The sequence below is a fragment of the Protomyctophum bolini genome, assembly GCF_963924005.1.
Source record: "Protomyctophum bolini genome assembly, chromosome: 10".
NCBI classification, from domain to species: Eukaryota; Metazoa; Chordata; class Actinopteri; order Myctophiformes; family Myctophidae; genus Protomyctophum; species Protomyctophum bolini.
The window spans coordinates 39190686-39214126 of record NC_137871.1 but is presented as its reverse complement, the minus strand read 5'-3'; the positions used below and the strand labels follow the sequence as shown (position 1 = coordinate 39214126).

Below are 23441 nucleotides of genomic sequence, written 5' to 3'. Positions count from 1 at the left end.
GTTTTTCATCATTTTTGAAGATTTGAAAAAAATGACGAAATGACAAAAACGATGGGTTATAGCCCATGTTTTTTGAAATTTTGAAAAAAAAAGTTAGCCTTGTTTCTCATCTTTTTGGACGGTGGGCTATAGCCCATATCGTACGGCATACTATAGCGCGCAGTTTTTCATCATTTTTGAAGATTTGAAAAAAATCACGAAATGACTAAAACGATGGGTTATAGCCCATGTTTTTTGAAAATTTGAAAAAAAAAGTTTGCCTTGTTTCTCATCATTTTGGACGGTGGGCTATAGGCCATATCGTACGGCATACTATAGCGCGCAGTTTTTCATCATTTTTGAAGATTTGAAAAAAATGACGAAATGACAAAAACGATGGGTTATAGCCCATGTTTTTTGAAATTTTGAAAAAAAAAGTTAGCCTTGTTTCTCATCATTTTGGACGGTGGGCTATAGCCCATATCGTACGGCATACTATAGCGCACAGTTTTTCATCATTTTTGAAGATTTGAAAAAAATGACGAAATGACAAAAACGATGGGTTATAGCCCATGTTTTTTGAAATTTTGAAAAAAAAAGTTAGCCTTGTTTCTCATAATTTTGGACGGTGGGCTATAGCCCATATTGTACGGCATACTATAGCGCGCAGTTTTTCATCATTTTTGAAGATTTGAAAAAAATTACGAAATGACAAAAACGATGGGTTAAAGCCCATGTTTTTTGAAATTTTGAAAAAAAAAGTTTGCCTTGTTTCTCATCATTTTGGACGGTGGGCTATAGCCCATATCGTACGGCATACTATAGCGCGCAGTTTTTCATCATTTTTGAAGATTTGAAAAAAATGACGAAATGACAAAAACGATGGGTTATAGCCCATGTTTTTTGAAATTTTGAAAAAAAAAGTTAGCCTTGTTTCTCATCCATTTGGACGGTGGGCTATAGCCCATATCGTACGGCATACTATAGCGCGCATTTTTTCATCATTTTTGAAGATTTGAAAAAAATGACGAAATGACAAAAACGATGGGTTATAGCCCATGTTTTTTGAAATTTTGAAAAAAAAAGTTAGCCTTGTTTCTCATCATTTTGGACGGTGGGCTATAGCCCATATCGTACGGCATACTATAGCGCGCAGTTTTTCATCATTTTTGAAGATTTGAAAAAAATGACGAAATGACAAAAACGATGGGTTATAGCCCATGTTTTTTGAAATTTTGAAAAAAAGAGTTAGCCTTGTTTCTCATCATTTTGGACGGTGGGCTATAGCCCATATCGTACGGCATACTATAGCGCGCAGTTTTTCATCATTTTTGAAGATTTGAAAAAAATGACGAAATGACAAAAACGATGGGTTATAGCCCATGTTTTTTGAAATTTTGAAAAAAAAAGTTAGCCTTGTTTCTCATCATTTTGGACGGTGGGCTATAGCCCATATCGTACGGCATACTATAGCGCACAGTTTTTCATCATTTTTGAAGATTTGAAAAAAATGACGAAATGACAAAAACGATGGGTTATAGCCCATGTTTTTTGAAATTTTGAAAAAAAAGGTTAGCCTTGTTTCTCATCATTTTGGACGGTGGGCTATAGCCCATATCGTACGGCATACTATAGCGCGCAGTTTTTCATCATTTTTGAAGATTTGAAAAAAATGACGAAATGACAAAAACGATGGGTTATAGCCCATGTTTTTTGAAATTTTGAAAAAAAAAGTTAGCCTTGTTTCTCATCATTTTGGACGGTGGGCTATAGCCCATATCGTACGGCATACTATAGCGCGCAGTTTTTCATCATTTTTGAAGATTTGAAAAAAATGACGAAATGACAAAAACGATGGGTTATAGCCCATGTTTTTTGAAATTTTGAAAAAAAAGTTAGCCTTGTTTCTCATCATTTTGGACGGTGGGCTATAGCCCATATCGTACGGCATACTATAGCGCGCAGTTTTTCATCATTTTTGAAGATTTGAAAAAAATGACGAAATGACAAAAACGATGGGTTATAGCCCATGTTTTTTGAAATTTTGAAAAAAAAAGTTAGCCTTGTTTCTCATCATTTTGGACGGTGGGCTATAGCCCATATCGTAAGGCATACTATAGCGCGCAGTTTTTCATCATTTTTGAAGATTTGAAAAAAATGACGAAATGACAAAAACGATGGGTTATAGCCCATGTTTTTTTTAATTTTGAAAAAAAAAGTTAGCCTTGTTTCTCATCATTTTGGACGGTGGGCTATAGCCCATATCGTACGGCATACTATAGCGCGCAGTTTTTCATCATTTTTGAAGATTTGAAAAAAATGACGAAATGACAAAAACGATGGGTTATAGCCCATGTTTTTTGAAATTTTGAAAAAAAAAGTTAGCCTTGTTTCTCATCTTTTTGGACGGTGGGCTATAGCCCATATCGTACGGCATACTATAGCGCGCAGTTTTTCATAATTTTTGAAGATTTGAAAAAAATCACGAAATGACTAAAACGATGGGTTATAGCCCATGTTTTTTGAAATTTTGAAAAAAAAAGTTTGCCTTGTTTCTCATCATTTTGGACGGTGGGCTATAGACCATATCGTACGGCATACTATAGCGCGCAGTTTTTCATCATTTTTGAAGATTTGAAAAAAATCACGAAATGACTAAAACGATGGGTTATAGCCCATGTTTTTTGAAATTTTGAAAAAAAAAGTTTGCCTTGTTTCTCATCATTTTGGACGGTGGGCTATAGCCCATATCGTACGGCATACTATAGCGCGCAGTTTTTCATCATTTTTGAAGATTTGAAAAAAATGACGAAATGACAAAAACGATGGGTTATAGCCCATGTTTTTTGAAATTTTGCAAAAAAAAGTTAGCCTCGTTTCTCATCATTTTGGACCGTGGGCTATAGCCCATATCGTACGGCATACTATAGCGCGCAGTTTTTCATCATTTTTGAAGATTTGAAAAAAATGACGAAATGACAAAAACGATGGGTTATAGCCCATGTTTTTTGAAATTTTGAAAAAAAAAGTTAGCCTTGTTTCTCATCATTTTGGACGGTGGGCTATAGCCCATATCGTACGGCATACTATAGCGCGCAGTTTTTCATCATTTTTGAAGATTTGAAAAAAATGACAAAATGACAAAAACGATGGGTTATAGCCCATGTTTTTTGAAATTTTGAAAAAAAAAGTTAGCCTTGTTTCTCATCATTTTGGACGGTGGGCTATAGCCCATATCGTACGGCATACTATAGCGCGCAGTTTTTCATCATTTTTGAAGATTTGAAAAAATGACGAAATGACAAAAACGATGGGTTATAGCCCATGTTTTTTGAAATTTTGAAAAAAAAAGTTAGCCTTGTTTCTCATCATTTTGGACGGTGGGCTATAGCCCATATCGTATGGCATACTATAGCGCGCAGTTTTTCATCATTTTTGAAGATTTGAAAAAAATGACGAAATGACAAAAACGATGGGTTATAGCCCATGTTTTTTGAAATTTTGAAAAAAAAAGTTAGCCTTGTTTCTCATCATTTTGGACGGTGGGCTATAGCCCATATCGTACGGCATACTATAGCGCGCAGTTTTTCATCATTTTTGAAGATTTGAAAAAAATGACGAAATGACAAAAACGATGGGTTATAGCCCATGTTTTTTGAAATTTTGAAAAAAAAAGTTAGCCTTGTTTCTCATCATTTTGGACGGTGGGCTATAGCCCATATCGTACGGCATACTATAGCGCGCAGTTTTTCATCTATTTTGAAGATTTGAAAAAAATGACGAAATGACAAACGATGGGTTATTATAGCCCATGTTTTTTGAAATTTTGAAAAAAAAAGTTAGCCTTGTTTCTCATCATTTTGGACGGTGGGCTATAGCCCATATCGTACGGCATACTATCGCGCGCAGTTTTTCATCATTTTTGAAGATTTGAAAAAAATGACGAAATGACAAAAACGATGGGTTATAGCCCATGTTTTTTGAAATTTTGAAAAAAAAAGTTAGCCTTGTTTCTCATCATTTTGGACGGTGGGCTATAGCCCATATCGTACGGCATACTATAGCGCGCAGTTTTTCATCATTTTTGAAGATTTGAAAAAAATGACGAAATGACAAAAACGATGGGTTATAGCCCATGTTTTTTGAAATTTTGAAAAAAAAAGTTAGCCTTGTTTCTCATCATTTTGGACGGTGGGCTATAGCCCATATCGTACGGCATACTATAGCGCGCAGTTTTTCATCATTTTTGAAGATTTGAAAAAAATGACGAAATGACAAAAACGATGGGTTATAGCCCATGTTTTTTGAAATTTTGAAAAAAAAAGTTAGCCTTGTTTCTCATCATTTTGGACGGTGGGCTATAGCCCATATCGTACGGCATACTATAGCGCGCAGTTTTTCATCATTTTTGAAGATTTGAAAAAAATGACGAAATGACAAAAACGATGGGTTATAGCCCATGTTTTTTGAAATTTTGAAAAAAAAAGTTAGCCTTGTTTCTCATCATTTTGGACGGTGGGCTATAGCCCATATCGTACGGCATACTATAGCGCGCAGTTTTTCATCATTTTTGAAGATTTGAAAAAAATGACGAAATGACAAAAACGATGGGTTATAGCCCATGTTTTTTGAAATTTTGAAAAAAAAAGTTAGCCTTGTTTCTCATCATTTTGGACGGTGGGCTATAGCCCATATCGTACGGCATACTATAGCGCGCAGTTTTTCATCTATTTTGAAGATTTGAAAAAAATGACGAAATGACAAACGATGGGTTATTATAGCCCATGTTTTTTGAAATTTTGAAAAAAAAAGTTAGCCTTGTTTCTCATTATTTTGGACGGTGGGCTATAGCCCATATCGTACGGCATACTATCGCGCGCAGTTTTTCATCATTTTTGAAGATTTGAAAAAAATGACGAAATGACAAAAACGATGGGTTATAGCCCATGTTTTTTGAAATTTTGAAAAAAAAAGTTAGCCTTGTTTCTCATCATTTTGGACGGTGGGCTATAGCCCATATCGTACGGCATACTATAGCGCGCAGTTTTTCATCATTTTTGAAGATTTGAAAAAAATGACGAAATGACAAAAACGATGGGTTATAGCCCATGTTTTTTGAAATTTTGAAAAAAAAAGTTAGCCTTGTTTCTCATCATTTTGGACGGTGGGCTATAGCCCATATCGTACGGCATACTATAGCGCGCAGTTTTTCATCATTTTTGAAGATTTGAAAAAAATGACGAAATGACAAAAACGATGGGTTATAGCCCATGTTTTTTGAAATTTTGAAAAAAAAAGTTAGCCTTGTTTCTCATCATTTTGGACGGTGGGCTATAGCCCATATCGTACGGCATACTATAGCGCGCAGTTTTTCATCATTTTTGAAGATTTGAAAAAAATGACGAAATGACAAAAACGATGGGTTATAGCCCATGTTTTTTGAAATTTTGAAAAAAAAAGTTAGCCTTGTTTCTCATCATTTTGGACGGTGGGCTATAGCCCATATCGTACGGCATACTATAGCGCGCAGTTTTTCATCATTTTTGAAGATTTGAAAAAAATCACGAAATGACTAAAACGATGGGTTATAGCCCATGTTTTTTGAAATTTTGAAAAAAAAAGTTTGCCTTGTTTCTCATCATTTTGGACGGTGGGCTATAGACCATATCGTACGGCATACTATAGCGCGCAGTTTTTCATCATTTTTGAAGATTTGAAAAAAATCACGAAATGACTAAAACGATGGGTTATAGCCCATGTTTTTTGAAATTTTGAAAAAAAAAGTTTGCCTTGTTTCTCATCATTTTGGACGGTGGGCTATAGCCCATATCGTACGGCATACTATAGCGCGCAGTTTTTCATCATTTTTGAAGATTTGAAAAAAATGACGAAATGACAAAAACGATGGGTTATAGCCCATGTTTTTTGAAATTTTGCAAAAAAAAGTTAGCCTCGTTTCTCATCATTTTGGACCGTGGGCTATAGCCCATATCGTACGGCATACTATAGCGCGCAGTTTTTCATCATTTTTGAAGATTTGAAAAAAATGACGAAATGACAAAAACGATGGGTTATAGCCCATGTTTTTTGAAATTTTGAAAAAAAAAGTTAGCCTTGTTTCTCATCATTTTGGACGGTGGGCTATAGCCCATATCGTACGGCATACTATAGCGCGCAGTTTTTCATCATTTTTGAAGATTTGAAAAAAATGACAAAATGACAAAAACGATGGGTTATAGCCCATGTTTTTTGAAATTTTGAAAAAAAAAGTTAGCCTTGTTTCTCATCATTTTGGACGGTGGGCTATAGCCCATATCGTACGGCATACTATAGCGCGCAGTTTTTCATCATTTTTGAAGATTTGAAAAAATGACGAAATGACAAAAACGATGGGTTATAGCCCATGTTTTTTGAAATTTTGAAAAAAAAAGTTAGCCTTGTTTCTCATCATTTTGGACGGTGGGCTATAGCCCATATCGTATGGCATACTATAGCGCGCAGTTTTTCATCATTTTTGAAGATTTGAAAAAAATGACGAAATGACAAAAACGATGGGTTATAGCCCATGTTTTTTGAAATTTTGAAAAAAAAAGTTAGCCTTGTTTCTCATCATTTTGGACGGTGGGCTATAGCCCATATCGTACGGCATACTATAGCGCGCAGTTTTTCATCATTTTTGAAGATTTGAAAAAAATGACGAAATGACAAAAACGATGGGTTATAGCCCATGTTTTTTGAAATTTTGAAAAAAAAAGTTAGCCTTGTTTCTCATCATTTTGGACGGTGGGCTATAGCCCATATCGTACGGCATACTATAGCGCGCAGTTTTTCATCTATTTTGAAGATTTGAAAAAAATGACGAAATGACAAACGATGGGTTATTATAGCCCATGTTTTTTGAAATTTTGAAAAAAAAAGTTAGCCTTGTTTCTCATCATTTTGGACGGTGGGCTATAGCCCATATCGTACGGCATACTATCGCGCGCAGTTTTTCATCATTTTTGAAGATTTGAAAAAAATGACGAAATGACAAAAACGATGGGTTATAGCCCATGTTTTTTGAAATTTTGAAAAAAAAAGTTAGCCTTGTTTCTCATCATTTTGGACGGTGGGCTATAGCCCATATCGTACGGCATACTATAGCGCGCAGTTTTTCATCATTTTTGAAGATTTGAAAAAAATGACGAAATGACAAAAACGATGGGTTATAGCCCATGTTTTTTGAAATTTTGAAAAAAAAAGTTAGCCTTGTTTCTCATCATTTTGGACGGTGGGCTATAGCCCATATCGTACGGCATACTATAGCGCGCAGTTTTTCATCATTTTTGAAGATTTGAAAAAAATGACGAAATGACAAAAACGATGGGTTATAGCCCATGTTTTTTGAAATTTTGAAAAAAAAAGTTAGCCTTGTTTCTCATCATTTTGGACGGTGGGCTATAGCCCATATCGTACGGCATACTATAGCGCGCAGTTTTTCATCATTTTTGAAGATTTGAAAAAAATGACGAAATGACAAAAACGATGGGTTATAGCCCATGTTTTTTGAAATTTTGAAAAAAAAAGTTAGCCTTGTTTCTCATCATTTTGGACGGTGGGCTATAGCCCATATCGTACGGCATACTATAGCGCGCAGTTTTTCATCATTTTTGAAGATTTGAAAAAAATGACGAAATGACAAAAACGATGGGTTATAGCCCATGTTTTTTGAAATTTTGAAAAAAAAAGTTAGCCTTGTTTCTCATCATTTTGGACGGTGGGCTATAGCCCATATCGTACGGCATACTATAGCGCGCAGTTTTTCATCTATTTTGAAGATTTGAAAAAAATGACGAAATGACAAACGATGGGTTATTATAGCCCATGTTTTTTGAAATTTTGAAAAAAAAAGTTAGCCTTGTTTCTCATTATTTTGGACGGTGGGCTATAGCCCATATCGTACGGCATACTATCGCGCGCAGTTTTTCATCATTTTTGAAGATTTGAAAAAAATGACGAAATGACAAAAACGATGGGTTATAGCCCATGTTTTTTGAAATTTTGAAAAAAAAAGTTAGCCTTGTTTCTCATCATTTTGGACGGTGGGCTATAGCCCATATCGTACGGCATACTATAGCGCGCAGTTTTTCATCATTTTTGAAGATTTGAAAAAAATGACGAAATGACAAAAACGATGGGTTATAGCCCATGTTTTTTGAAATTTTGAAAAAAAAAGTTAGCCTTGTTTCTCATCATTTTGGACGGTGGGCTATAGCCCATATCGTACGGCATACTATAGCGCGCAGTTTTTCATCATTTTTGAAGATTTGAAAAAAATGACGAAATGACAAAAACGATGGGTTATAGCCCATGTTTTTTGAAATTTTGAAAAAAAAAGTTAGCCTTGTTTCTCATCATTTTGGACGGTGGGCTATAGCCCATATCGTACGGCATACTATAGCGCGCAGTTTTTCATCATTTTTGAAGATTTGAAAAAAATGACGAAATGACAAAAACGATGGGTTATAGCCCATGTTTTTTGAAATTTTGAAAAAAAAAGTTAGCCTTGTTTCTCATCATTTTGGACGGTGGGCTATAGCCCATATCGTACGGCATACTATAGCGCGCAGTTTTTCATCATTTTTGAAGATTTGAAAAAAATGACGAAATGACAAAAACGATGGGTTATAGCCCATGTTTTTTGAAATTTTGAAAAAAAAAGTTAGCCTTGTTTCTCATCATTTTGGACGGTGGGCTATAGCCCATATCGTACGGCATACTATAGCGCGCAGTTTTTCATCATTTTTGAAGATTTGAAAAAAATGAAGTGAGGGGCGCTCTTATCATCATACATCACATTCCGTGCTCAGCCAATCAAATCATCACAAATGTCATTCCGGCCAATCACTTCTGCCCTCACTTTTATCCTCAATTTGTACTATCAAATCATCACTATGGGGTGAAAGACTAAAACCCAATCATCAGCTGTTTGTGTTCACACAAACACTCAAAGCTGGGCATAGGATTGGGCTAGCGCCCCTCAATTTTATATATATATATATATATATATATATATATATATATTAGATTCTTATAATTTGTGCCTATAATGACACGCCTGGAATACACCCGTTTGATAGTGGTTGAGTGTCCTTTGTACCATACAGTCTATGTTTGTACCTGGTTCATCCTGGGAATGTCTTTGATGCTTTCCTTCCTGGGTTCGTTCTCCTTGGCCCACATCCTTAGATAGTACTTGTAGTCTTTCACCTTTTCTTCTGAAAGCCACACATGCATAGTAGGGTTGTGGTGGAAATAGTACTTTTTCACTTAAGTAAAAGTATCAATACTGCAATGTAGAACTACTACATTTCAAGTACAAGTCCAGTCAAGTACAAAAGTATTGGCATCACAAAGTACCACAAGTAGAAAGTACACACTAGTCACTAATACTACTACTATGCAGAATGTCCCATTTCATGTTTTCAAATGTATGAAAATAGATCTACAAGCATTGTATATCTGCGATCACACATTGTGAGCTTGTAGATCGGTCATTTTCAAATGCCCAAAATGTAAAGTAACTAAAGTTGTCAAATAAATGTAGTGGAGTAAAAGTACAATATTTCTCTGAAATGTAGTGGAGTAGAAGTGAAAGTACTGTAAATTGTACATACTCAAGTAAAGTACAAATACCTCACAATTTTACTTAAGTACAGTACTTAAGTAAAAGTACTTTCCACCACTGGTTGTAACTTGGAAGAAGCTGGTTTTGAGCTTCTCTGCATGACAACCATACACTGGACACTCAGGCGCAATGTTAAATTCATCCACCAGAGTGCGCAATTTGCCAATAAATCCTTTGCTATAGCTTCTACTGAAATGTATTGCAGTGGCCACCATATTGTGGCGCCACAGATAGAAAACCCATTATTATTTTCCCATAGAGATTTCTGAAAACATTATTATGATTCACCAGGAGCCTTGGTTCCAAACTTAATATAAAATATAATTTTTTGAGGCATGACATTTTGTAGCATCAGCCTCAGGTATTAATGGGTTTAGACTATACAATATGTAAGCTGAGAAACATGGTTTTACCCTTCTTGTCTTCGCCTTCTCCATTGTCATCACCAGCATCTTTGTCCTCCTCTCCTGCAAATAAAAGAGATCACCATCATCACCATCATCATCATGAAAAACATCACAGCAGATTATTGTAGGTGAGAAAAAGATTCTCTTCAAGTCAGAGAGGAATACTAACTACATTATGAAGTATGACCCGTGTATTAAATATAATTGTGGCATATGAAATAACAGCTTTAGTGTATGAAGTATGACTAATATGGGGGTTTATAAACAAGTGAATCGAGGAGATATTGTAGTGCATGTACGTTTAACTATTGTATAGCGGCTGGATTTAATCATCCATTCCCTTAAGAGTGTCTGTCGCTGCTACTTCATGGAGTACTTCAAAAGTCTGCAGGATAAATATGAAAGCCTCAGAGTTTCTGAATAGAGGCGTGACATGAAACAGAGACGGGGAAGGTCCAGATCACACAGCAGGAAATAAGGTATGAAACAAGAGGTGTGTTCACTTCACTGCACTGCAACCAGTGTCGTACCACAATGCATCAGAGAGGAAATGAGAGGGTGACTTCAAAGAATAATTTGATCAAGCTCTTTCAGTGCTCCGTGTGTAGGATATTAGCCAAGGAAGTCTCGGCAGGAAGGTAAACAATAATAATTGCCATGGTTATTTAACTCAGTTGTAGCCCTTTCAGCATCTGAGGGTTACTGCCAATGCCCAATTCAAATGTTGCTTAAACAGAGTTGCTAACCTAAGCCCGCCCGTCCTTCACACAGAGAGCACTATATATGCTGACCAAAAGCATCTCTGTGTCACAAAGACACAAACCTGAGGTCACTTCCTGCTGTGCCAGGAAGTCCAAATCAGACAGGAAGGGAGATTCTGGAGTTGCAGGAGAAATGGAACAGAAACAAAGTATGGACAGAGAGAGAGAGAAAAAGAGAGAGAGAACATTTATGCAGTGCGAGTGTGAAAGGGATTACAGGATGGGCAGATGAGACATGGTTCTGTTATTAAGAAGACTCCATTAAGACCTGGAATGCATCTGTGTCACCTTAGCTTTTAACCACTTTAACCATTATTTTAAACTTTAGCTATTGAAAAATTGCAGATATACAAGCTCATAGGGCGGCAGAAAGTGCTGTGCTTACAAGCTTGTAGATCTGCTATTTTAGAAATTTTGGGAACATTTGTGCAAATCTTTGCTTCTCTGGGGGGTCCCTAGAACAAAACATTTTGAGATATTCAGTCCTTGATATTAAAAAGGTTGAGAACCACTGACAGAGAAAAAGTTTTTTAGAAAACATTTGTGACCAGGTCTAGCAAAATGGTCCTCAACTCGCCTATAAGGGAGAAAAACGCTAAATAAACTTGTTTTTTTCCTTTACTTTTTTTTATAAATCGGGTCCTCAGGTCTTAACGGGTTAAGAAGGATGACTCCAGGAGATTTGTCATGCACAGAAAACATGCCAAGAAATAAGAGAACTTCAGGTGGAAAGCAATCAGGTCAGGCAAGTGACATCCATTCCATAACGGGATACAACTGGCCTCTCAGACATGTAAGATTATCTATCTAACATGATGAAAGGAAAAGTAGCTGGACCTTTGTTGTCAATTAAGATCAAGGCATCTAGGATTTGGAGTGATCATCCACCAGGAGAATTTAGGATGGAAGAATCTGTCATCTCTTCTCAAAAAGATATATATATATATATAGTGTATTCCCATTACACTTGTCTAACTGTCACCGATACATGTCTGGCATTTCATTGTATAAACCTTTATATAGGTCTTATTATCTTGATGACAAAACATAGCAATGTGACTAAAATGCATACTTGTGTACCTGGGTGAGGCTTAAGGTCAGAACTGTGTCAAATGGTTGCTTCAAACTAGTGCTCCACGAGTTCAATTATAATCCTGTTTTTTTTTTAGCTTGACTCACAATGTTTAATCACAACTATTAGACAGCAGGCAACCACGATTGGACAAAACATCTAAAAGTACCAAATATTATTTTGCCCAAACGCGTTTCACAATGTGTCACAAAACAATGTGCCGTTATTGAGACAACAGTGCATGTGTTACGTATGTGTGTGTGTGTGTGTGTGTGTGTGTGTGTATACCCTGTGGAGTGTCATCAGTAAAGAACTGTGCTGCCTCCAGAGCAGACTCCGCTTCCTCGGGACATAATGCTGAAAGATAAAGGCAAGCTCTGTTAATCCATACATTCATAAACAAACACATGGCCAGCAGTTAAAGCAGCCTGGAGTCACATCATATCCATGACTCTGTCTATAAGTAGCCTTGCCGAGCCATGAGGCCCATAGGGCAGGAGCCTATCTCCCGTTTCTGTAGCGTGAGGCAGCTTGATGTACAAGTACACCCCCTGGACATGACGCTAGTATGTCGCAGGTACTTACCCCCAATCCAACCGTTGATGCTGAGTGTCAAGCAGGGAGGCACTGGGTCCCATTTTTAGAGTCTTTGGTATGACCTGGCCAGGTATTGAACCCCGACCTCCCAGTCTCAGGGCGGACACTGTCTCTAACCACAAGGCCACTGAGCTAGTAGACTCTGTCTATAAATCACCAAAAATGGCCTCTATGTCCAGTTTGTATCTATCGATATACACTTAATTTGGCCAAATAGAGATAGTGATCTTTAAAATTACTCCAATGTACATACGGTATGTAAACTAAATTCGTTCCTTTTTTTTTTTGCTTCACCGGGAATTTGCTGGTGCACATAGTTTGTGCCATTTTCTTTCATGGTTGGAGGTCTATTTCATGATACAATTTAGGCATTTAGCAGACGCTCTTAATCCAGATCGACTTGAATTAAGCAAGAACAAAAAAGCATATACATCACATACATAAAAAGTAGTTTTCATGAAACATGCATAAGCTAAGAACGTAACAGTGGAATCTCTATGTGATGAATGAAACTACCGGTATACATAAACATAAACTATACATATATTATACTATATGTATATACCGGTACTATAAAGTGCTACGACTACATACAATGCAATTCTAGTGCTGTCTACATCAGTGGTTCCCAACACTTTGGGAACCACTGATGTAGACAGCACTAGAATGCGGGACCCCCAGGGGTACCTGAGGGAGTTCCAGGGGGGACCCATCTATTTTGTTCATGTTCATAAAGTGCTAAAGTGTTTAAAGCAGTGGTTCCCAAACTTTCTCATGTCAAGGACCCCCAAATTGACACTACTTAGCCCGTGGACCCCCATTTGAAAAGATATGCCAGGGACCCCCATAAGAGAAGACGTCTACATTTAGACGTCTACATTTAGACGTCTACATTTTGTTCATGTTCATAAAGTGCTAAAGTGTTTAAAGCTAAATGTAGACGTCTACATTTAGACGTCTACATTTTGTTCATGTTCATAAAGTGCTAAAGTGTTTAAAGCTAAATGTAGACGTCTACATTTAGACGTCTACATTTTGTTCATGTTCATAAAGTGCTAAAGTGTTTAAAGCTAAATGTAGACGTCTACATTTAGACGTCTACATTTAGACGTCTACATTTTGTTCATGTTCATAAAGTGCTAAAGTACTAAAGCACCATGCCAAAGCTTTTTCCTGCAGGAAACACTGCTTGTGGTTGTAAATATATTGTTATCCGTGTTGCGAGGATGAGAGGGTACCTGGAAAAATATCTACCCCAAATGGGGTACCTGGTCCAAAAAAGTTTGGGAACCCCTGGTCTACATCACATGCTATAAGTAAAAAAAATGCTATCCAAGTCTACAAAAAGTGCTATCTAAGGGGCTAGGGTAAGTGCTACGGGCCATGATGGAGTATGAAAAGGTGGGTTTTCAGACTATGGCGGAAGATTGGGAGTAAGGCTGCAGTTCTGATTGTAATGGGAAGTGTATTCCATAGTTTTGGAGCCAGAAGGGAGAAGAGTTTGGGACGAGTGGGCGTTGTCTCTGCGTTTTTAGTGAGGGTACTTCCAGCTTCCCTGCATTGGCTGATCTGAGTGCATGGGAGGGTTTGTAGGATTCGATCATACTTGCAAGATATGGGGGAGCCATACCTTTGGTTGCTTTGAATGCCAGCATCAGAGTTTTGTATTCTGTGTGGGCAGCGACCGGGAGCCAGTGGAGGGAGCCATGTGAGAATTTTGGCTGGTTGAAGACCAAGCGAGCTGCGGCTTTTGGATCAGTTGGAGAAGTGCACATGCCAGTAGGCCAGTAAGGAGGGAGTTACAATAGTCAAGTTTTGACAAGACTGTTGTCTGGATTAGGAGCTGGGCTGACTCCTGGGTGAGGAACGGTCTAATTCGTCGTATTTTATGTGAACCTACAGGATCGAGTGACAGCTGTGATGTGTGTTTTGAACGAGAGCTGACTGTCCAGGACAACACCAAGGTTTCTGGCTGTTGGGACAGACGTTACCAGGCGTTGTCTACGAAAATAGTTAGCTCCCGCATAGGGCAGGACTTAGCTGGGATGATGTCATGCACATACAGTAGCAGCATGAGCTGTGCCTGGTCTACTTTTGAGGGGACAGTAGATAGAGATAACCTTATGTTGCTATTTTATAAGCAAATGTATTTTCTTAACGAATACTTACATTGAAACGATTTAGTGTCTATATTATTTAGACAGATGCTTGGTTTATACAGCACTACATTGGATTCTTGACATTATTTAGTTGACCGCTTACCCTGATGCTGTAAAACTAGCATTCATGCTGCTTTGGTCGTTCTGGATAAAAGTGTCTGCTAAATGGCCAAATTGTAATTGCACAAGCAGTGGTTACATTCTGCACAGAATGTACTAGATATATTTTTTTCTTCAAGACTCCAGTTTTACACACACTGTACATTCACACACTAAAACCGCTTACTCATTTCCTATGCGTTTGCTGATATTTCCTGGGCTGTTGCTGTGTTCATTCTAACAACCCAGCCAGAGATAAGGCAACTGACAGAGATGAAATCAAATGTATGTGGACAGACCAGAGTACATGTAAAATACTACTGTATGGAAGGTGTGGTCAGGACACTAACTTAAGCAAACTATCTATTAAAGTATTACTGTGTTACCTCTTAAAATGGTCAAACATTTGGCGGATGCCTGACAACAGAGGTTTAATTAAACACACACACACACACACACACACACACACACACACACACACACACACACACACACACACACACACACACACACACACACACACACACACACACACACACACACACACACACACACACACACACACACACACACACACACACACACACACACACACACACACACACACACACACTTCTCAGAGCCTACCTGGTGGTAAGTGAAGCTTGTACAACAGTTTTAGTTTCTCCGTCATATCCCCATGGTACATCCCACCTGCAGGGGGGACAATGGAGAACTGAAATTCATCATAACATCAAAATGTACTCAAAATCTACTATTGTTGACTCTTGGGATGAGTATTGTAGTATTAATTTATTTCCCTTCCTTTTCAACTACTGCTAAGTTGCCTTTGACAAATTCCCCCAACTCTGTCAGCACCACATTAATGTTGCAGATTACTGGCCAATAGTGGAAGAGCAGATATTATTCAGGCAGCTTCCAGTTTCGAAATGCATTTAATCCAACTGACAACCAAACCCTGCAAACGGAGAGTATACACATGCATCACTTTTACACCGGGACACGCCGGTGAGCAGCAGGAGCATTGGATATCCATGGCCCTGCGTGCCACCCGTTTCTAAATTGCACATAATGCAGGAGGCAGCAGGAAGTTATGTTAATGAAAAGGCACGCTTCCAAACTCTGCGACACTAAATCACCTGCACAGACTTTCTTGACAGAAAGTAGCTCATAACAACTATATGGTGGATTATTATGAAACAAAAACATTGCAGACACACTGGATAATTTAAGTTTCCCATACAGCTGCAATGCTGGTGAGGTATAATGTTGTTTAATACAATCAAATAGGACTTTTCTGTTTGGATGTATGGACTGTCAAGGCCAGAAAGTAGTTTTTTGCCACTGAGTAAGTGTTCCTGCATAACCGGGTATGATGAAGTCACATGCATGGCCTCTATATAACAATGTGTTCATTTTCAACTAGCCTGGTAAACTTAATGTCCCAATCATTCAGCAAACACAGCTGGGCTGTTTATTAATCATTCCCTCAACAGTTCTTCTTGTACTCTATTCATTTTGATTCACAGTTTAGGGCTGAGCCATCACCAGTCAACGATCATAATAGGTAACATTTTGTAATTCATTAATTACAAAATGCAATAACTTATAGATTACTGGTTTACAGATCGATGCTGAACAAAAGAGAATCAGTTGGCTTAATTTATACTTTGTCACTCATAGTAATTAATTATGACCGTACGTATTAACTCGCGATTCTTAACCCTATCCTAGAGCACCACTCTTCAACTCACTCAGCCCGGTGACAAACTCCTTGAAGTTGATGAGCCCGTCTTTGTTCTTGTCCAGCAGGCGGAAGAGACGTGCAGCCAGGGTGACGGTGTGAACGCCACACTCCCAGGGACCCAGGGCCCCAAAGAGCTGAGAGAACTGGCCCAGGTCAATGCGGTACTGTTCCAGGTACGGCAGGCTGGGGTCGTGGCGCTCTGCGGCCGTGGAACTGGCCCCCCAGTAGCAGCTTCTGATGTGTTTGGCCTGCAGGAACAGGAGAAAAGGCACATTAATGATAAGTCTCATAAACCTTAGGCTAAGTCTTGGCATTACAAAAATATTCACACATTTACAGACCATATACTTATAATGCATGCATTATTGGTTTATTTCTCAAAATAAGACTGTCCAGTACCATTTGTATTTCTCCTATAAATTACCCCTTAATTGCCAGAGATTAAACTTGGCTCCTCTAACAAAGGTGTCATTGTAAATATGCTGGTCTTCCTCCAAAACAAGGATAAAGAGGACATACCGGTAGTTATCACAGTCATCCTGGAACAAAACGGTCCCTTTCTATTAAGTGTTCAAACTTAATTTTCTAATTTATTCTAAAACGGATGTGTCAATTACCCGGGTAGCATTATGAAAGTTTAATTAATGCCAGTGCTGATATTTATAGTCATTAATGCAAGGGAAACAAGCTTCCCTTACAAACCGACAGCAGCCACAAGTTAAAACTATAAACTTATTTGAGCATGTTTTCCCCCCCCACCTTAAAGAGACAGTAGAGATCCTCCAGTTCCTCGATACTGAAGGCAGACTCGGTCATGATGGCTCTAACCTGTGGAGAAACACAGTTATACAGTATATCCCTGAAACCTGATCATGTATAATTCATTTATTAAGAGTTTTTCCATGATGAATTGTCATAGAAATTCAAAGTACTGAAAGGTTTTGTTTCATTTCCCTTTGCTTTCTCAACCCCTCCTTTCCTAGGAAAATACCTGAGATTAACTGACTGAGGCAAAACCACAATAAGATAATTTATTACACGGCTTGGTTGAATACCTGATTCCGATTGGTCAATCACTGAATTCAGCTGTGTGTAATTTATTGATAATGGACTCTACAACAGACCGCTGTATAATCAAAGCCTCAGATGGCCAGCTTGTCACTTGTGAAATATGGAATACTTTTAAATCATTAGCGTAAGCAAACAAGACGAGGCATTTCCTATACCTCGTTTTGTTGTTACTTTTGGGTCAATTTATACATTTATTATTAAAGTTGCCGTAAGTGGGATAATGTATGATTACGTGGCGGTAGTCGTTTAAAAAGAATGCCCTTCAGGATTATTATTTTTCAACAAGACAACTTCCGCAGGGTCAATAAGGGTAAATAAGCAAGGGATACATTATCCCTTGCTTATTTCATTAATAATAATTGTGGCCAACATGCTTCATGACAATTTAACAATTAGCAATTGCAAGTGTGGTTGCCTCTTGTAATTCTCAGCTCAATAAACAGATGAACTCCTAGGTCTTCGTATCAGAAAAGCAACAATGATCGTCATCGGAATCTTGTGCCAAGAGCAAATTGCTGACGTAGGAACCCACCACACTCCTCTTTGCTGTGTCTTCCAACGACTGGATCACTTTTAACCTCTGTGTGAACCTCATTTTCTCAATGACGTCAGACCGCAGGCTGCCAAACTTCTTCTCCGTGAAAGACACAGATAAGAGGACAACATTAACAAAGTAAAATAGGAAACTGTAGGGATTCTCTTATAAAAAAAAGGTACATTGTATGCTTTGATGCTGTGACAGTAAAGTGAAGGGATGATCGTAATGAGGTTATGACGTGGCATTAGACCAAATACGAAGTCTGACCTCATAGGAGGACTTGATGAGCTCAAAGATGTCAATCTCAGGAGGCGGTTCATCGCCACTGGTCAGCAAGGCGTGCAGGTGGGGGATGGGCGTGGAAACCGTCTGCTTATTCACAACATTATCCAGATAGCTGAGAGGCAGACAGACACTCGATTAGCATGTTATTAAACGGTCACTGTAATGCCCGTCCTTCCCTAACAATGGCAAATGGCAGATGGGACTTCACAGTTTAACAGGCAGCATTACAAAAGGGAGTGTTTTCTGCTCTCCAGGGAAGGGGAATTTACTTTTACGGCTTCACCCAGCAGATGGCTGCTAAAAAGGCTCAATGAGTGCACAGGGAGGGAGCAGTAAGGGGTTAAATTCCCCGCTCCGGTCCATTCTGATACTTGGACTGGATGAGCCGAGGGTCGAACCAGTGACCTCTGATTCGCAGACTATCCCCTTGGATAGTTGGTCCACTTGGTCAAATCCACTACTTATTGTATGTCTTTAAATGTCTCAATTAATTGAATACTGTGCACAATCGACACTGTATAATCGTACCACTGTACTATTTGCAAACTATTAAAAAGTATTCAATCAAATCAAATCAAATCTACTTAACTCTGTGAGTGTACAAGTGGAACCAAATGGTTCTCCAATGATGATTACATCTTCGCTCATGACTTGACAAAAAAGTACGGTAATCAAAGCGGTGTTTTGCTTGCTCTCCGTTCTATATTCAAATAAAAGTCTCCAATCATCCAGTGCCTTCTTTATTCAGATGATGATGGGACCCCATGTGATGTTTTACCAATATCTAAGTTCCTCCACACATACCGTCCTAGGATGGTCATGGCCTCGCCCTCATCGTTGCACCCCAGCAGGGTGTCCATGTTGTCATGAAGCACGGCTAACGCCACCTGGAGATACAGGTGGGACACTTGATTGATCAGAACAATTCTACCAAATCATTTCCCTTACAATTACATCTCCAGATAGGGCATGTAAAGACCAAGTTATGAACACATTCCACAGACTGGAGCCGGGCACTCCAAAGATAGTATGTTAACTGTGTCTTTATTCACGGTCACGAGAAATGTCTGCTGCCTGTAAATATTTATGGCTCTATAGGAATGTTTACTGTGCAAAAGCTGAATCAACGGTTGATTTATTTTTAGCAGGCTTCAGGCAATTTCCTCCCGTCTATTCCATTTAGTTGAAACTTTGAAACCCAATTTATGTTTGCACTTGGAGCTGAGGGGCTACAATCATGATGTATGACATTATATACGGTTGGTACTGAGAGAAATAGAAGCTGGACTGCGGGACCCTCTTCCTGGTAGTGAATTCATATTTTTATGGCATGGCTCTTAAAGAGGGTACTAGCCAGTATTCTGTATGTCAGTAGTTTTCAACCAGTGGTCCGTGGACCACCAGTGGTCCTTTAAGCGGTCCCCAGCTAAATGATGGAAAGTTGGTAACCAACAAAAGTTGGCACCCTGTGCCTCCCTGATATCGGTTTGATTATGTAGAATAGATGGTTGGCCTAATCTAATGCATAGTAAACTGGGGCTCATTCATTGAAATGAAAAGGTTTGATAATCACTGCTTCTGTCGTGGAAATTTCACTGCTTCAACGACACAGTAAACTTGAGCTTCACCGTTCACAGAGCATGGTATGCCTCATACCATTTAGTATTCCCATTAAACCCATTTTGGGGCGGGAACACCTTTTGGTGTTTTAAGCATTATGTTATGCTTTAGCTGTTGAAAAATAGTAGATCTACAAGCTCACAGCGTGGCACAGAGTGCTTGTAGATCTGCAATTTTTTTTTAATCGTGAAAATGTGGCCCGAATGTTTGAATACCGTATATTCTTTCAGAGCGAACGTTTTTAACTCAAATCCTTGCTTCTGGGGGGGGGTCCCTAGAACAACATATTTTCAGATGGGGGTCGGTGGCCAATTACATATAATTCTGGGGGTCCTTGACATGAAAAAGGTTGAGCACCACTGCTATAGGAACATAGGAATTTCAGAAAACCGTCAGGATTTGTAGAATGGTCGCCAGGTCTAAATGGGTTAAACCGCTGACCTGGAAGATGACCTTAATGCCCTCGTAGAAGAAGCAGTCGACCAGCAGCACTGCACTGTCGAACGGCATGACGGACAGGAACAGGGTGAGGAACCAGGACAGGGAGATGGTGGAGATGACGCCCAGGTCCTGCATGTGTTCGTACAGCAAGGGGAGACACTCCCTGGTCAGCTCCTCAAACACACCCTGGTCCACCAGTGCACCTACATACACACACACACACACACACACACACATGCTGAATGTTATAACTGTCGGGCGCAAAACTGCATAAAAAGAAAGAAAATGTGTTCCAATGGACCCACTATAGTGTTTATAGTCACACGCTCTTGTTATTGGTTTTCATTGGTCAAATATTTATAAAATTCATACAGACATCTATTTAACCTGGCACCCCAAATCTTTGTCCGGCCATTATAGGTTAACATTTTCCAAAATATGTGCTGATCTACAAGCTCACAATGTGGATGTGGTGCCGTTTCGTTAGGCTTGGAGATCAGCTATTTCTGCTCCTTTTTCACAACACTGTCATACGTCAAAAGTCTAAAACAGGGAATTAATGTATTAATTCATGAAAAGAGTTTCAAAAAAGGTGAAAAGAAGCAGCTTGGACTCCGCATGCATAGAAGGAGGCACAAGGTCAGTCCACTGCCCCCCCCCCCCCCAGGTTGGCAGAGGAAGTGTAGCGCCCAGGATTACATTCGATAATTGGCACTGGGTGAAAAAACTGGGTTGCAAAATCGTGGGATAAAAATTATAATGCAACTATACAACTATGATGGATAACACTTGCCTAAAACCTTATCATAAAACCAATAATCCAGTGAGCTGGAATTTGGACAGAATTGATACAATAATGGATTATAAATTACACCTGGATCAGAGCATAATAAACTTAACTTCCTGGATCAAACAGTAAATAACAGAAACACTCCAATTCCTAGAACCTGGACAGTATAGACCTAAAAGAAACCTAAAAGCAGTAGATACAACCTTATTTATGCCAAGCTTTGAGTTTGAGCTTCACAGCCACACACTGACCTACAACCCTGGTGTTGTAGTAGTCTGGCAGCATCCTTTCACAGAGAGCCACCAGCAGCCAAAAGGCCTCCTCCTCAGTGCAGTACAACAGCAGCACAGACGTCACAATGTTCATCGCCTGGACAGAAAGGAGAGACCCAGAGAGAGGACGACACACATTCATTAATAATTATTTATATGAATTATAGTATCCGGTGTTTTCTTTGTAAAATGTCAGCAAGAGGTTTCTTTGTAATAAAAACAACTGGATGTTTTAGTTATTTTTTCGTTTCAGGGGGAGACTCGTGCCGCGTTCAATGGGCAGATGCAAAGATACAGTCTACCATTGATATCCAATGGAAGCCAGTGACATGAAGATACAATTAAGATAAGATACAGCCGACATTTGTAGCTGCTGCAAAAGATACAAAGCTACAAAAAGACAAGCCGGTTTCAACTTCAGCTACAAAGCTACAAATACACTGTGTAGCTTTGCATCTTTTGCATCTGCCCGTGTGAACGCAGCATTAGCCAGACGCAGGGCAGTGTGTTGTACCTGGCAGTAGCCGATGCCAGGGTTGCGGTGGGCATAGGCAGTGAGCACGCGGCGCAGGGCGGCGATGCCCGTCTCGTTTTGGAAGGCGCGGTGCTCGGGCATGGAGCGATGCAGGTCCCTCTCGATCTCCTCGGTGGCCAGGGAGCAGCGGCCCATGGCCTGCTCCACCAGGTCGCCGTAGTAACCCGGGTGGGTGGCCATCTCATTCTGAGCTCCTGTAGGGACGATGCATGAGGGAAACTGTGTCTCTGACTGTTGCCTGCTTTGATCATCAATCACTTCTTTAAAAAACATTCTTAGTTTTCATAGAATCCATTTTCAATATTTTGTTTTCATTGTGTAACCGTTTTTTTCCCCTTCTTTACTCAGAGGTGTTACTGGGTCACATTATAATTTATTTCATTATTATGCCAGTTTTAGTCCTGCACAAATATGGCTGACTTATTACAAAAGCCTGTAATAAATGCGCCGTTGATTTCAAAATAAATGTATTCCAAGAATAGATTAGCTCCATGTTTCCATGAAATACATGGCATTAAAAACTAAAGCTAAAATATTGCACATGGTGCAGAACACATTTCTGTATTTATTTATTTTTACTCCTAATAATGAAGGCCATGGAGCCCCAAAACAAACCGGGCATGTTGTAGTAAGCCAAAGGCTTTTCAAACATTGTGTGCGTGTGTGTGTGTGTGTGTGTGTGTGTATGTGTGTGTGTGTGTGTGTGTGTGTGTGTCAAGTGCCTTGGAATTTTCTGGGGAAACAAAAGAAGAAGCTAGACTCCATCGGACCATCCAAAGAGTATATATTTCTTGGATAATAGAAGCTAGCCGTGATTAATTCCAACCATCTTTTTTCCTACCATTTAGTTTTGTTCCATTATAAAGTATTTAAACTAATCAATGAGACCTTTCAAAAATGTACTTAAGTTAACTTTATACGTCTCTCTCTATTAACTACAATTCTCTTTTCTACAGGCCGTGTTGCAGTGACATTACACCATGCCGAGTTCATTGTTTTGTTTTCCTCAGGTTCAGCCTCACATGACTCAGTCAGGGGCCGTCAGCTGACAAGCCAGGAGGCAGAGAGAAGTAAACAAAAGAAATATGACAGCGGAAGAGGCGAGGAGGAGCGCTGCAGTGTTTTAACCCATTAAGGCCTGAGGCAGATTCTACAAATGTCTGTTTTTTCCGGAAATGTCAGTGGTTCTCAAACATTTTAATGTCAAGGACACCCAACATGATATGCATTTGGTTGCGGCGCCTCATCTCATAATTTGTTCCTGGGACCCCAAGAAGAAAAGATATGAGTTAAAAATGTTCTCTTATATATTTATATATTCAAAGATTTTCACACATTTTCAAGATTTTTCAAAAGTAGCATATCTACAAGCTCATAGTCACTCACGAAGTGATGCTGTCA

At 39.0% G+C, this 23441-nt stretch overlaps 1 protein-coding gene across 2 annotated transcripts in view; it reads right to left on the bottom strand.

Moving 5' to 3' along the window:
• Positions 1–23441, bottom strand: part of tbc1d9b (TBC1 domain family member 9b) — a 40526-nt gene that overhangs the window by 5629 nt on the left and 11456 nt on the right. The window contains exons 10-22 of one of the 2 annotated variants that reach the window (XM_080773638.1): positions 22020–22234; positions 21485–21602; positions 20444–20646; positions 19187–19269; positions 18365–18494; positions 18092–18190; positions 17248–17316; positions 16496–16736; positions 15369–15434; positions 12175–12243; positions 10877–10930; positions 10060–10113; positions 9139–9236 (exon numbers count right to left, since the gene is read on the bottom strand). In XM_080773638.1, the coding sequence (XP_080629764.1) occupies positions 9139–9236; positions 10060–10113; positions 10877–10930; positions 12175–12243; positions 15369–15434; positions 16496–16736; positions 17248–17316; positions 18092–18190; positions 18365–18494; positions 19187–19269; positions 20444–20646; positions 21485–21602; positions 22020–22234 (1499 nt within the window). The remainder of the gene's footprint in view (positions 1–9138; positions 9237–10059; positions 10114–10876; positions 10931–12174; positions 12244–15368; positions 15435–16495; positions 16737–17247; positions 17317–18091; positions 18191–18364; positions 18495–19186; positions 19270–20443; positions 20647–21484; positions 21603–22019; positions 22235–23441) is intronic. The other variant, XM_080773639.1, reaches the window with a different exon arrangement.